Here is a 16,307-nt window from a genome sequence, read left to right as displayed (position 1 = left end):
TTTCTTAGTATTTTGATGGACACACTGGTGTGAACTCAATCAATTCTGTTTTGTTGTAACTTAGTCAATTACAATTTGCTTCTTTCTAATTTCACCATGTGTTAGAACACTTCCCCTTGTACATAACAACATCTTTGTGAAATAGTCATGATTTTTATGTTATGCGAGATAAAAGCTCATAGGCTTGAGAAGTGAAAGAGTACATTCTATTTTATTTGTTCTGTCTCTTTAAGACACAGGTGAATCACAGGTGGGTTGCTGCCAGACCAAAGTGAAAGAGAAATCATTTAGAAAAGACAAACAGGCAAGCTAACGGACTGCAGTTTGAAGGGTTTCTTTTTTACAGTACAGGTATTATAAAGACTAGAATTTTAAACACTGTGCAGAAGGCTCTTCACATTGGTGGTGAGATGTGAAAATCTACAGTAGATGGTGGAATCTAACTAGAGGATATGAGAACAGGTAAGCTTACCATCTCCACTAAGAGTTCAGGCCCATTAACATAAAGGTTACAGATAGATTAAGAATAAATTTCAGTCAGCCATTGTGCCTCTGCCAATTTAGACATTAAAAAGAAATAGAAAATGCTGAGAGTGAGAACCATTTATATCAGTCTGAAAAGAGCATGTGTGGGTATTTGTGTGTATTGATGACCCAAGGAAAAATCATCACGGGAAGTAAAGGAGTGGAAATACATGTGTAGTGTCTGTGGTGAAGGTGAAATAATCAAGATTCTGAAAGTAAAAGCTAAGAAACGTGAAGAAAAAGTGAAGAGCTGCATCAGTGTGGCAGGCACATGTCTTTCTCAATGTCTGCAGCATGAGTTTAGTAAAGGGTGTGAACTTAACAAAATAAATGTAAGAAATGGAATATGTTTCACATTTTAGTCAGCTCTAAAGGCTAATCTATCATGGCAATTTAATAAATGCATAAAAAGTCATTAATGTGTCTTTGTAATAAATGTTTATTTGCTGTGATTACTGCATTTCAAAATGTTTAACTTTAAAAGTTTAGAAAAGAATATTTGTAATTACTCTCAAAACCTCAAAATAAGCTGTTAAGACTATCAAAATCAAGTTTTCTGTAAGATATAGGGACCAGTCTATTTGTTTTCAAGTTCCATGTCCACAAAATTTTTACCACAAACCTAACATGTAGATACACAGACATGTGTCTTTTCAAAAATGCTCAAAACATGCTAAGGATATTAAAACACATTTTCCACTAAAAACAGAACTTCTTCCATATATAAAACACTAAGAAGGTAAAAAAGGAGCTATAGGCAGTTCTCAATCTTAAAAAAGAAAACAGTTAAGAGAAAAAATGTAGTCTTCAGGGGCCTCATGTATTAACAGTGCGTACGCACAAAAATGTTAGGCATATGCCACGCACATTTTCATGTTAGCTAAATCCTTGGCATACGCAAGTTCTCCACTTGGTTTTGCAAACTAGCAGCACTCAGCGTTAAAGCAGTGCTTTTGTTATAGTGTGGTTTCCCTTTCTTTTTAAAATCCACATCCCTGACGCGGTTTTATCATATACACTGAAATTAACCGCATATTGTTTATTAGTTTAAGGCAGGGGTGTCAAACTCAATTGCACAGGGGGCCAAAATCCAAAACACACTTTAGGTCGCGGGCCGAACAATATAAACATTTATTGAACACACTAAAACTAAACTTTTAAAACTTTAAAACTTTTAAAACTTTACTTTTTTGAACATAAATATGAATAAAAACAGACAGGAATATTATTCCAGAATAAATCAACTCAAACCTTAAATAACTTATAATATTTTGCACTCCATAAAAATATGTCCTGTCTAAATTATACAAGTTAGAAATAAAGTAAACGTTAAAAGAACAAACATTCAAATTTCTTTACTCTTATGTCATTTTATATAAAAAATAAACTTAATTTTTAAATATCCCAAAAGATTTTGCTCTCCATAAAAATATATCCTGTCAAAATTATACAAATTCAAAATATGAACATGCTGCATAACAAAACCTGGAAATATAAATAAAATTTGTGCTTTTCAGCAATAACAAATCAAATCATTCAGTTGTCTTTGCTCTTATGTCATTTTATCAGAGCTGGATGCCTGGCATCTTTTTTTGGCAATAAGTTCGTTTATGTTTGGTGTGAGGTTCTGTGCTGTGGAGATTCTCAGGAAGGACTGCAGGTGCTCATCAGTGAGACGACTCCTGTGTGCTGTTTTGTTAGTCTTCATCACTGAGTAGAGCTTCTCACACAGATATGTGCTACCAAACATGCACAAGGTTCGAGCCGCATGTAGACGGAGCTGGAGCATTTCTGCGGGAATGGAGTGAATAAACAGTGCGGGCCCTGCAGTATCGTACTTTGCCTTCAGTGTGCCATTACACTGCAGCTCAATCAGCTCCATCTGAATCTGCACAGGTGCAGTTTCCACATCGACGGCAAATGGGTTGCAAAGCAACTCAAAATTCTTTTTTTGTTCTTCAAAGTCACCAAAGCGCCATGCGAACTCAATGCGCAGTGTGCTCAGTTTATCAGCAAAGTGCGTATTTGGGAACACCGTTGTGCCGACTTGGTTCAACATTACTTGGCAACAGGGAAACTGGTGCATTTGTGTCTCCCATAAAAGCAGCTTCACTTGAAATGCCTTCACTGCGTCATACATGTCAGTGATCATGCGGTCATTTCCCTGGAGCTGGAGGTTTAAGGCGTTGAGATGAGCTGTTATGTCAGCCAGAAATGCCAACTTGCATTTCCGGTTTTCATCCCTAAAATTGGTGGAGTCTTTTCCTTTACTGTCCATGAACTGACAGATTTCGTTGCTGAGCTCAAAAACTCTGTTGAGAACTTCTCCCCGACTTAGCCAACGCACCTCTGTATGTTAAGAAATGTCAGCAAACTCTGAATCTATCTCCCGCATAAAGGACTGAAATTACTGGTGATTTAAACCTTTAGCTCGGATAAAGTTTACGGTTTGTGTTACAGTGCTCATTACATTGTCCATCTTCAGGACTTTGCCACATAGTGCTTCCTGGTGTATGATGCAGTGATATGCTGTTAACTCACCAGTACAGTTCTCCTCCTGAAACTTTACTCGCATCCTTCCCACTAGTCCACTTTTTTCACTACACATAGATGGTGCAAGTAAGTAAGTGCAATAAGTTTATCCCAGGGCAGTTTCATGTCGGTTATACTTTGACATACATTTTCAAAAATGTCTTTTCCAGTCGTTGTCCCGTGCATCGAGTTAATGTCCATTATTTCCTCTGTAACGCGCAAATTGGTGTCCACTCCACGGATGAAGATGGCCAACTGTGCAGTATCAGTCATGTCAGTACTTTCATCCACAGCAAGAGAGTATGCAATAAAGTCTTTGCTTCTTTCACTCAACTATGTTCTTAAATCAGTGGCCATCTCACAAACTCGATCAGCAATCGTATTTCTACTCAGGCTTACATTTGCCAGCATCTGTTTTTTGTCTGGACATAAGACGTCAAACACCTTGATCATGCAGCTCTTCAGAAATTCTCCCTCGGTAAATGGCCTGGCTGATTTGGCGATCTCCTCTGCCACGATAAAACTTGCTTTCATAGCAGCTTCACTTTGTGATTTTGCACGGGTAAAAAACGTCTGCTGAAGTGTCAGATTCTTCTTTAACTCTTCTGCTTTCTGTATCTTCTGCTTTGCATTCAGGTCTTTCAGGTTATCCTGATGTTTTGTCTCATAGTGCTGTCTTAGATTAAATTCTTTAACTACAGCCACATTAGCTCCACAAATGAGACACATGGGTTTACCGGCAATGTCAGTAAACATATACTCAGCCTCCCATCGGTTTTTAAAGGCTCTGTTTTCAGAATCAACTTTTCTCTTCGGCATCATGAGGGCTAGCTTCGCAATAACTTGCAGCATCATAAGCTAGACTTGATTAACGTGGGAAGTGTTCGGCAAGGCAGCTGAAGCACTGCATTATGGGATCTGTAGTTTATTGTGTTACCAGCTCTTCATATCGCCAGGCCATTAATAACAATAATACAGTAATCCCTCACCTATCGCGGGGGTTACGTTCCAGAGCCCCCCGCGATAGGTGAAAATCCACAAAGTAGCAACCTATATTTATTTTATTATTTATACATATTTTAAGGCTTTATAAACCCTTCCCACACTCTTATAAACCTTTCTCACTCTCTTGTTAACCTTTCCCACGCTCTTATAAACACTTCCTATGCTCTTAAACACTTTCTGCATTCTTAAACACCGCAGACCAACACTGCACACTGCACGCAGTGATCAGACGTCAATGTGTCTGCACTCGCTTTGTGAAGGGGGGCAGCTGAACTCTGAGCAGAGCTGAAATGTACAGTGTCCATTTTAGGACATCCTCCTCCCTCCGAAAAAACTCCATCCTTCCTACTACCTTCGACAAAATATTCCTCCTCCCTGCGAGGAATCCCCAGTCACCCCTCCTCCCTCCTCCGTCCGCTCTCAGTTCTCCGCTGTTCGTTTTCCGCCATCCACCCTCCTATCTCCGTCATCCGCCATCAGCTCTCCATCAAACCCCACACTCCCCCCGCCCCCTCATCGACATTTTCGTTAATGAAGTGACGTAATACTTCAGCTCCACCTTCTTCACAAGTTCATTAACCAAATTATTTGTCAATTATATTTCACAGTAAGAATTTACAGCACGACTCAAACGTGGGAACGAAAGTAAATGACGTTAATTGTTGAGTGTCTTTTAATATTGTTTAAGCATACATATTAACACATGTGCAATTAAACGTGTGCATTTACGGTGTGATTTTTCAGGCTTAAAAGCTCGCCTTTTATTAAAAAGGTAAATGGAAACTTTTTTCATTCTGAAGGGCACAAACCACGCAAAAATGTCGGTACACCAGATAAATAAGCGCAACGTATTATCAGTTGTATTGTATGCTTACAATACATATAGAAATGTGTTAATCGTTAACTAATAGTATGGGATGGTGTTTTTCAACTCAGCTACAGATACAGATGGAAACCAGAACTGCTTTGAAAAATACGAACGCCTTAGGACCGATCTGGAATAAGGTAGCACAGCGCCTTGATTTAAACAATTCCATGTCTTGGTGGGTTTGCGTTGCTTGTTGTCAATATCTTTACACCTGTTTTTAAGGCTTATTGACTGAAAGGGGCTTTCGTGAAAAAAGTTAGGGCTTTGCTACAGGATACACCCTCCACAAGTTAAGGAAGTTAAAAATAAAGGTATATATTTCTGTTTTATTTAAACCTTTTAAGTTTGTATGCGGGCGGCATGGTGGCGCAGTGAAAGGTGCCAGTTAGGAGACCCGGGTTCATATGTATTTTACTTTTTTTGTATCTCTTTAGTAATATTTTACTGTAAAAGGATAACCAGTATTTAAACCTTTTATGTTACTTTATAAAGTTATGTTACACAATGTTGAAAGATTAATAAGAACGCTACATATTTTGGCAGCTGCTGCTTTAATTTTCAATGAAATGAAAAAAGCTCTCCAAGAGAAAACGTCAATGAAGAAGAAACAGTTTGCACTATCTAAAAAGGAGAAATCCTCATTTATAAAGGTTTGCTGCAGATGACTTAACTGAAAATAAATGAATAGTTCCTATGTGTATAATACATATTTATCTATTTGACTTATGCCTTTATTCCAGCAACTTGCAACATCTGAGGTACAATTTGTTACATTACTTTTGTTTTTTGCAGCACAGGAGGGTGAAGTGACTTCCTCAGGGTCACACAGTGGTGTCAGTACCAGGATTTGAACTGACAAGCTCCGGGTTTACTGAAATATTACTGAAGAAAGAAAAAAAATGAAAACGGGCAAATAGGGCTATGCATACAAATGTCCATCCATCCATTATCCAACCCGCTATATCCTAAATACAGGAGCCAATCCCTGCCAACACAAGGCAGGAAACAAACCACGGGCAAGGTGCCAGCTCACCGCAGGGCGCACACACCCACACACCAGGGACAATTTAGAATTGCCAATGCACCTAACCTGCATGTCTTTGGACTGTGGGAGGAAACTGGAGTACCAGGAGGAAACCCAGACAGACACGGGGAGAACATTCAGACTCCACGCAGGGAAGCGAACCCGGGTCTCCTAACTGGCACCTTTCACTGCGCCACCATGCCGCCCGCATACAAACTTAAAAGGTTTAAATAAAACAGAAATATATACCTTTATTTTTAACTTCCTTAACTTGTGGAGGGTGTATCCTGTAGCAAAGCCCTAACTTTTTTCACGAAAGCCCCTTTCAGTCAATAAGCCTTAAAAACAGGTGTAAAGATATTGACAACAAGCAACGCAAACCCACCAAGACATGGAATCGTTTAAATCAAGGCGCTGTGCTACCTTATTCCAGATCAGTCCTAAGGCGTTCGTATTTTTCAAAGCAGTTCTGGTTTCCATCTGCATCTGTAGCTGAGTTGAAAAACACCATCCCATACTATTAGTTAACGATTAACACATTTCTATATGTATTGTAAGTATACAATACAACTGATAATACGTTGCGCTTATTTATCTGGTGTACCGACATTTTTGCGTGGTTTGTGCCCTTCAGAATGAAAAAAGTTTGCATTTACCTTTTTAATAAAAGGCGAGCTTTTAAGCCTGAAAAATCACACCGTAAATGCACACGTTTAATTGCACATGTGTTAATATGTATGCTTACACAGTATTAAAAGACACTCAACAATTAACGTCATTTACTTTCGTTCCCACGTTTGAGTCGTGCTGTAAATTCTTACTGTGAAATATAATTGACAAATAATTTGGTTAATGAACTTGTGAAGAAGGTGGAGCTGAAGTATTACATCACTTCATTAACGAAAATGTCGATGAGGGGGCGGGGGGAGTGTGGGGTTTGATGGAGAGCTGAAGGCGGATGACGGAGATAGGAGGGTGGATGGCGGAAAACGGACAGCGGAGAACTGAGAGCGGACGGAGGAGGGAGGAGAGAGGAGGGAGGAGAGAGGAGGGAGGAGGGGTGACTGGGGATTCCTCGCAGGGAGGAGGAATATTTTGTCGAAGGTAATAGGAAGGATGGAGTTTTTTCGGAGGGAGAAGGATGTCCTAAAATGGACACTGTAGAAATGGATTTTGTGCTGCTTCTGCCAAAATGCCTGCTTGTCGCTCTGCGCGTTCGGAAGGAGGAGGAGGAGTGGGGGTGTGTGAGGGCTGAATGCACGTTCGCTCAAACCCCCCTCCCTGGAGGCGCAGTACGCTCCTGCCATTTCACATTGTCAAGGGGGTGGGGAGCTGAATGAACGCTAAGGAGAAGTGGACTTTGTGCTAGCTTTGTGCTGCTTGTCGCTCTGCGTGTCAATAATTTAAAAGCCTGTACATCACCAATTTTCCTGTCTCACTGTCTTGTCTTGCGTGAAGTTAAAATGTTTTATAATAGTGAGATGTTACTCATATCCTTAGCCCGACATCCACATATCATACGTGTTAACAAAGTGTGTTTTATAAGTTTACATGTGTTTAAAGCATATGGGATGGGTATTTTAAGGCTTAAACTATAAAAATGTTTATTTATATGGTCTTTCTATATCGCGGATTTTCTCCTGTTGCTGATGGGTCTGGAACATAACTTCCACGATAGGCGGGCAATCACTTGTATTTAAAAACCCGCGAAGTCGTGAATCCGCGAAAAGTGAACCGCGAAGTAGCGAGGGATTACTGCATATAAAATGATCTCGCGGGCCGGATATAATTACACGCCGGGCCGGATGTGGCCCGCGGGCCTTGAGTTTGACACATATGGTTTAAGGCATCTGATTGTAATGTAATTAACCTGCAACAATATAATGGTCCACGGAATGGCCAAACTATTCCAAATACCATAGTTGCTTTAGCGTTGTTACTCTCAAGTATTTGTCCCACTATATCTGAATGTGGAATCACAGCTCTACAGCAGCTGATCGGAAAGGGAATTATTGGTATACAGCATCAAGCACACGCTTCCTCAGCCATGCTGTCTATTTGAACTGCTCTCATACGATAAACACTTCAGAGCCTTTCCTGTACTGACCTCGCGGTTCAAAAACAGTTTCATCCCGAGAACTATAAACGCACTCAGTCAGTTCAAATGCTGATACAGTTATACAGTGATACAGTTATAATATTGCACAACCTGAGTCCACTTTATAAAGCACGTATTTACATATGTTGATATAACTTTTAAGATGAAATGCAGAAAAATATGTTTATTACATTATACAGATAAAATTTTAACATTTAAATAATTTATATTGTTAATAATTTAATATGTGAGGATGCGGTGTTGCAGCACTAGCGACGAGCTGGCGCCCCATTCAGGGATTGTTCCTGCCTCGTGCTGCATTCTTGCTGGGATTGGAGGATTCCCTCTTCATTGGGAAGAAACACTACTTTTCCCTGATGGCAACATGAATTAGATGATCTACAAGTCTCTGACTTAAAGTTTAAATCCGAACAATATATTCGATCTCTTTTCACTGTTCCGTTATTTCACTGAGTAATAATTTCTGTTTGTTTGCGCTAATGCCATCTTTACTATCATTTTTTTGAGACGTTTGTGTTTTCGTACTTCCATTATCTCTAATCTGCTCTACATGTGTATCGTGCCAACATTTTTTAATTCTTTACAATGTTCTACTTTGTCATCTACTCTTTGTCTTTTATTTCTGGCCCCGGGCATGGTTAAATCGCTTGGCACAAAGTCTTGTCTTGCGGGATGTGAAAGTGTCTCTCCAAGAAAGTCACGTCTCGTCTATCTTCCCAAGATTTTTTTTATTATAATAGAGATGTATTATCAGAAACATATATTATAAATGAATAACGTTAATTGTTCATGTTTCAATTCTTTTTTTGTCTAAACAGAGCCATTCTTTCTGCAGGTTGATTTATAAACTTGTTACTTTCCTTACAGGCTCATGGACATTTATACATTGTATTGAGCAGTTTTTCATTTCCAGCCATGAATGCTCACAATCGGTTCAGATGCTTTATTTTTTTATTTCTGCTCAACATACATATCTCCTGTGCAGGTATGTGTAACTATGATTGTGTTCCTGTTATGAATCATTGGCTCTATTTTATTGATTCGTTTATAGTACAGAACACTACTACTAGAATGACTTTTACCTTAGTAAGACTGGCACACATTAAATATTAAAAGAAAATTCCTCAAACCTTAGTTGAATAACTTTGGAGTGAAACATTTTAATTCAGAATAATTTAATTTTGCAAAAATGAGCTGCATTTTTATATTTAGATTAAACTTTATATGGCATTTGTTGTAAATAATAATATAAAGGTATATACAAATGCATTAATAATATGTTTATCTTGAGTTTCTGTTTTTAGTTATTTAATCAAATTTATGGTATACAGTAATTTTCAATGTAACAGCAGTCATGTGTTTTTATTTTCAGTGAAGTTTTCCATAATTGGTCCATCTGAGCCTATTATCACTTATGTGGGTGAAGATGTGATCCTGCCTGCCTCCCTCTCACCAGCACTCAACGCGGAGGAGTTTCAAGTGAGATGGTTTACGACCGATTTTAGATCACCAGTAATTTTATTTGAAAACTACCAATATTTAAAGCAGATTGAAAGAACAAAAATGCTCTTCAAAGGGGAGATGAAGTATGGCAATGTATCATTAAAAATACAAAATGTCCGTGTTTCTGACAATAGCGTCTACAGCTGCTACGTTGATTCTGGAAGGATTGATGATGAGGTGCAGATTACATTGGTTGTAGAAGGTCAGTGCAAACTTTGGATTATGATTTTTCTATTGCAGCATATGTCAGCTTTCCCCTATTTTTTCCCCTATTAATGTTTTTCATTTTCGGCCTCTTAAATTTTGAGAGCAAGAACTACTTCAGGATGTTTTTTTCTAGTAAATAATGAGATTTGGTAGAAGACTGGCACTTCTTCCTTGGGAATCTGATCTTTTAACTTTGATGGTGCAGTTAAATGTTTTCTAAATGACGCTTTTCAGCAGAAAGGAAATTAAAAATTAGTAAATGTTCCACTATGCTTGTTGCAAAGCAAATAAACGCTGGGTGACCAAGCATTTTAACAGTGACACAGAGACAAATAAAGAATACAGCACATTGTAATAAAAGCCCTATCACTAAAGTGAAAAAAGAATTAATTAGAAAGACTTGCCACAGTTTGTACTCACCCAACCCTGTCCACTCAATATGATCACCTGCCTGTCACAAGAACCGACACTTCAATACCATGTCAAAATCAAAATTCAAACAGCGTAACATAGTAGTCATTTGCACTACTGGTAATAGCAAATGAAAGTCCTTAATGCACTAATTTCTGATTACAAATAGATGAGTTACTTGGGATCACACTCTAACACCTGAGAAAAACATGAGGAAGAACTACATTATAAAATGGCTTACACTAGTGCTGTTACAGCACTACAAAATGTAACACCTGTTGAAAAGAAAGACATTAGAGCATGAACAACAAAAGCATATGCAGTATTGAGGATGTGATTATGGAGTTCTGTAGCAGAGATTGTTCCATATTACAAAACATAGCACTAGTAATGGGATATGGTAATGTTATAAAGATGAAATCCAGCTCTTTAGGTTATAGAAAATACAACAACACAGAATATATAAGGTAAATAGTGGCCTGAGCTTTTATGGCCTCACTATTTTCTTCATCCATGAGCAGATGTTTTTTTCAGAAATGCTTTTGCCTTCAGGGCAGCTGATTTCGAAAATCCAGTCTGTAAACAATCAGGTCAAGTCAGGCTGGACAGCATGCACTGGTACAGTGCATTGCTGCACCCACCACATGATGAAGCAGCTCGGGATCCCAGTTGGCAATCTCCCAGGCAGACACATAGTCCAGTCCAACCCTCTGGAAATGACCATCTATCTGCTATAGTCAGATTTTACACTGGTGTCCCCTTGGCCTGGTCCACCTGCTTGGGTCCTCAGCAATGAGGATCTTGTGATCTGGTACAAACATGGGGAATCGTGCCACATGGCCATAGTGCCGAAACTGGTGCTCCCTCACAAGGTAATGTGCCTCATTCGGGACTCAGTGAGCAACTGCTCATTCGACACAAAGTCAAACCAGTGGTACCCATGGATTCTCTGAAGAGACACAGTGCCAAAGGAGTCCAGTCTTTGTCTCAGGTCACTGGATAACATCCGTGTCTCACAAACAAAGGATTCTAAAGACTTGGACCTTCATTCTTTTGCATAGATATCGGGAGCGCCACACACCCCTTTCTGGCAACCTCATAACACCTCATGCTCTCCCAATCCATCTACTGAATTCATAGGAAGAGTCACCGGAGACATGAATGTCGCTGCCGAGGTAAGTTAACCTCTCGACAAGGTCGACATTCTCACTGCAGACAGACACACTGCTGATGGCTGTGCCCGAGAGGTCGTTAAAGGCCAGGCTTTTGGTTTTTATCAGGACAATCGCAAGCCCAGACACTCAGATTTCTTGCTCAGTCTCTCAAGAGCCCCGATCACAGCCTCCATTGACTCTGTGAAGATCACATCATCATCAGCAAAATTAAGATCAGTGAATCTTACTTCACCAACAGATGCCCCACAGCCGCTGGACACCACGACGTTGCCCAAGACCCAGCCCATGCAAGCACTGAACAGAATAGGAGCAGAACACACCCCTAATGAACCCCAGAATAAACTGAGAAAAACATAGAGGTTCTGCCTCCACTCTGCACAGCACTCAGTACTATTGTATAGGCCAGCCATGTTTTCCAGCAACCTTGGGGGGATCCCACGAAGTCTCAAAATCTCCCACAGGGCAGCTTGATCAACTGAGTCAAGACGCTTTATGAAAATGAACAAAGGCTGCAAAGAAACTCAGCCCATATTTGCATTTGCACTCCATGAGAACCCTCAGTGCCAAGATTGGTCAATGGTTGACACCTTAGGCGTAAAACCAGACTGCTCCAGTCACTGGTAGGTGAGCAAGTGATCACAATTCCTATTAAGGATGACCCTAGCAAGGACCTTACCCAGCACCGAGAGCAGTGTTATCCCTCTATAGTTGCCGCAATCCAGGTGATCACCCTTAACTTTCCAGATAGGGATGACAAGTCCCATATTCCAGTCAGTTGGAATGGTGCCCGTCTCCCAAATGAGAGCAAAAATTGCTTGCAATGCAAGGTGGACAGCCTTACCACCAGCTTGGAGAAGTTCACCCCAGACACCACAGATCCCCGCAACCTTCCCTACCCTGTTGTGGCAAGCGGCTGGGGGTGGTACCCAGCCGGAATGCCCAGAAGGACCGGAGGAGGGATCACGCCTCGTCCAGACCATGAGGGGGCAACTGCCCTGGTGGCTTTGGAGACTACAGGAACAGAACTTAGAAGCTCAACCCTATAGGGGCCCATGGTTACCGCCAGGGGGCGCCCCGATGCCTGAGGAGCCCTGGCCCTCAGCACTTCCGCCACACCCGGATGTGCTGGGTGGCAGAAGACCAGGGACACCCAGAGTGCTTCCAAGTGCACAGCCGGCACTTCCGCCACACCAGGGAGTGCCAGCCGGCGCTCATTGGGAGGCACCTGGAGCACGTCCGGGGGATTATAAAAGGAGCCGCCTCCCTCCATTCGATGGCTGGAGTTGGGAGGAAGAAAGACAGAGCTCGGGAGGAGAGGAGTGGAGGCGGACCAGAGAGGAAGGCATTGGTTGAGAGGCCTGGACTTTAGGGTGAAAGTGGGTTGTGTGCTGTCACTTTGTAAATAGTATGTACAATAAACGTATGTTGGGTGTTATGTCGATGGTGTCCGCCTGTCTGTGTCCGGGCTGCTTACCATACCTGTAAAAAATGACTCTAATCAATTCAAATCAGAGGACAAAATGTGTAAAACCTAACCAAGCAGCTGAACAACCAACACCCAAATTTTTTTTAGAAAGAATGAGTTAAAATTTATGGTAACATTGTATATTAACAGCCAGTATTGTAATGTGTTATTAAAGTCTTCATGTTCAGAAATACACATATTGCCAATATTTTCCTTGCGATGACTGTTATTAATTTCTCCATAGGCCACTGCATCCAACAATAATCTAAAAACCCTTGCTGCAGACATTTGATATGGCTAAGTAATAAATTACATTACTGTTTTAGTTCATAGGTTTTAATAAACAATAGGGACATTGTAAAGTATTTGGTGCCAACCAATATCCTTTAATTCTGGAACTTTTATTATGAAACAAAAAATGCAAATGAAAAGTCCAAACAATATTAAGGACTTTAGGTGTCTTTCTGTGACTTTTCCCTATTATTGGTGAAGAATCACGCTCTCCTGTGGAGCTCAGTGCTCTTTGGTTCCAGGTTTGTTAATGAAATGCTGACTTGCAGTGCATCTGTTCCTTAAATAGCCCCTGGAGTCAATGGGATAGAACTTCCATGCAAAACTGAAAGTGATGTTAGAACTTGTCACAGGACCCATCCCTTGGTATGCAGGTGAAAGAAAAGAGGGTGATAACACCATTATCTGCAATTTCATGTTTTTATAAAGCTTATTTTTTAAACTGAAGGGGAGTATGTTAAATGAGATTTAAGTATAGTGAAAGGTTACTTGTATTTGTGTCAAATTCTGGTATCATGACATCCTTAGTCACAAAAACAGACATCTCTCGTCACAATACTTGGTGTTTCCTCCAAGAAGGTACATTAGTGAGAGACAGAATTAAAAAGTTACATTACACGAACATCAACATAATCAACATTTGGCAAATATATCAACTTCTGCTTTCCCATGCCAAACAATATTTGGCATATATTGTCATGTCTCCGTCATTGTTCCTCCCTGTCTAGGGTTCAGATTCATCTTTGATGTCTCTTTTGTTCATTATTGATTCTTTGTATGTTGATTGTGTGCATCTTTTTTTTTAATTTTGGTTATGTCTATGTATACAAGCTGCCTGTGTTATGTTCCATGTGTTTTGTGGATTGCCCTCCAAGAGGCAGGGCCACCTGCCAATCACCGTCAGAAAAGGCCCTTCTCACCCTATCAATCCAGAGGGTCTCCCACAGTTACTGGTGGTTCATTTCGAATGTGCCAAGATATTCATGAGTTATTGTGTTTTTTTGCTGTGTATACCTGTATGTGTTTACTGGATTTTTGATCCCAGGCTCTGTTTTTTTGACTTCGTTTTTCAACAATAGTATTGGGACTTTGTTTGCCTTGGATTGCCTTGCTTGCAACTACTTTATACCTTTGTGTTCTTCAGAGCTTCAAAGTGAAACAGCATTTTTATAGAAATAAACTTTTTATTTTATAAAGATTTGGTGCTTGCCGTTATTACCAGCTGGGATTTGATGGTGTTACAGTTTCTCCCTCTAGTGGGGAGTTTTGGATGTGATTTAGGAACTTTTAGAGACATGGATGCTTTGGCAGTCCATATCCACAACATACAGTACTGTACGTCCTGGACTATGTTAAAAAACATCAGAAAAGGCAGAATTAAAAGTTGTTATTTCATAGCCAGGAAGGATGACCAGAAAATGGAAATGGCCAATATGTAAGTCTTTAAACATGCTGCAATCGAAATAAGCTGATGTCTAAATTAGCAAACAAAAGTTCTTACACTAATTTGTTTTTGTTAACCCTAACTATTGCTAAACTTTTTTGTTGCTTTTGTTTGAAAATGTATTCAATCATCAGGTAACAAGATTATGTGCACTGCCATCTTAAATATGTGGAGTAGGATGACATAGTATATCACATGATCTGTGGGTCATGTGACTGACAATGTGCATAACAGCTGTGCCTATTTTTTAATAATAAAATATTTTTCCACAACAGTTTTCCACTATAGTCTGTCGTATTTATTAACGATTACTTCCCTGTCTTCTTTTGCCTTTCCCATTTGGATTTGTCAGTTTTAGGTAGTCAGCCCTCCATTTCAATCAGATCTTCTGATGACCAGCAGACCAGACTGGAATGTACAGCTGAGAAGTGGAATCCACAACCAGAAATTGTTTGGAGGGACATGAATGGAGTAGATGTAACAACACTGTCCACAGCAACATCACAGCAAGCCATTGAAGGACTTCTGACAGTGAGCAGTGTCATCCCGGTGAAGGATGTGCTCACGGTGTTTACGTGTTTGATGAAAAGTAAAGCAGCAAAACCAGACTGGCCATCTGGACTTAGCATCTACAGTGAGTGCAAAGATGGTGTGGAATTATTCTCCCTGACACTGGGTGTAACATTAGGACCAACATCATTTAAAAAATGATTGTCAAATCATTTGTATTTTTATTCTCTACAGTTCCTTTCCTGTTATGTCTATCACAAGTAGGGCGAGTACACACCCAGTCTGCAACAAGAAGTCCTTACAAGGGTTTTACTGCAATAAAAGGGAAGCTTATAACGCACATCCCACTAATTTATTCCGCACTATTGAAATATGGAAACAGTTGGCCTCAACAGAACAAGTAAGAGAACTGGAATGGTGCTCCCTATATAAAAGGAATATATTAAACATTTTTGTATTTATTATTTGTTGTTTAAGAATATATCGGGGCTTAGTTTGGACACATTAGAATTAATCATCTAATAGTATAATGCAGAAGTCAAGGTGCAAACTCCCAGTGATCACCAGGAGCCATGTATAAACGGTCCGTACGCACAAAAATATTGCGTACGCCCATTTCCACGCCAACTTTGCGATGTATAAAAACTAAACTTACCGTAAACCCACACACATTTTCACACCAGCTCAATCCCTGGCGTACGCAAGTTCTCCACTTAGTTTTGCAAACTGGCGGCACCCAGCGTCAAAGCAGTGCTATTGTTCCAGTGTGGCTTCCTATTCTTTTTTAGATCCACATCCCTGATGAGGCTTTATCAAATACACTAAAATTAACCGCATATCATGTATTAGTTTAAGGCATCTGATTGTAATTAACCTGTAACAATATAATGGTCCACTAAATGGCCAAACTATTCCAAATACCATAGCTGCTTTAGCATTGTTACTCTCACTGCTCCACTCAGAGTATTTAACCCACTGTATCTGAGTGTGGAATCACAGCTCTACAGCATCTGATCGGAAAGAGAATTATAGGGATACAGCATGAAGCACATGCTGCCTCAGCTATGCACACAGTCTATTTGAACTCTCTCATACGACAAATGGTTCAGAGCCTTTCCTATAGGGACCTCACAATTCAGAAACAGTTTCATCCCAAGAACTATAAACGCACTCAATCAGTCCATCAAGTGTTCCTGGTAGAACTGTTTGTACTTATAAGTGCAATCAC

At 40.1% G+C, this 16,307-nt stretch overlaps 1 protein-coding gene across 1 annotated transcript; it reads left to right on the top strand.

The window, feature by feature from the left end:
• Positions 1–8,942: 8,942 nt before the first annotated feature.
• LOC114666489 (butyrophilin subfamily 2 member A2-like) lies at positions 8,943–15,393 on the top strand. The gene is made up of 3 exons (XM_028821384.2): positions 8,943–9,058; positions 9,446–9,778; positions 14,922–15,393. The coding sequence occupies exons 1-3, from the start codon at positions 8,989–8,991 to the stop codon at positions 15,278–15,280; spliced, it is 762 nt and encodes a 253-aa protein (XP_028677217.2). The 5' UTR covers positions 8,943–8,988; the 3' UTR covers positions 15,281–15,393.
• The last annotated feature ends 914 nt before the right edge of the window (positions 15,394–16,307 follow it).

Source organism: Erpetoichthys calabaricus, chromosome 16 (assembly GCF_900747795.2).
Source record: "Erpetoichthys calabaricus chromosome 16, fErpCal1.3, whole genome shotgun sequence".
In the NCBI taxonomy this organism is placed as follows: Eukaryota; Metazoa; Chordata; class Cladistia; order Polypteriformes; family Polypteridae; genus Erpetoichthys; species Erpetoichthys calabaricus.
Note: the sequence above shows the minus strand (reverse complement) of the source record. Positions and strands in the feature narration are given on the sequence as shown.

Coding starts and splice junctions, on each gene's coding strand:
- LOC114666489 (XM_028821384.2), top strand. CDS start 8,989: ATGAATGCTCACAATCGGTTCAGATGCTTTATTTTTTTATTTCTGCTC. Junction 9,059..9,445: donor CATACATATCTCCTGTGCAG/GTATGTGTAACT, acceptor TTTTATTTTCAG/TGAAGTTTTCCATAATTGGT. Junction 9,779..14,921: donor GATTACATTGGTTGTAGAAG/GTCAGTGCAAAC, acceptor TGGATTTGTCAG/TTTTAGGTAGTCAGCCCTCC.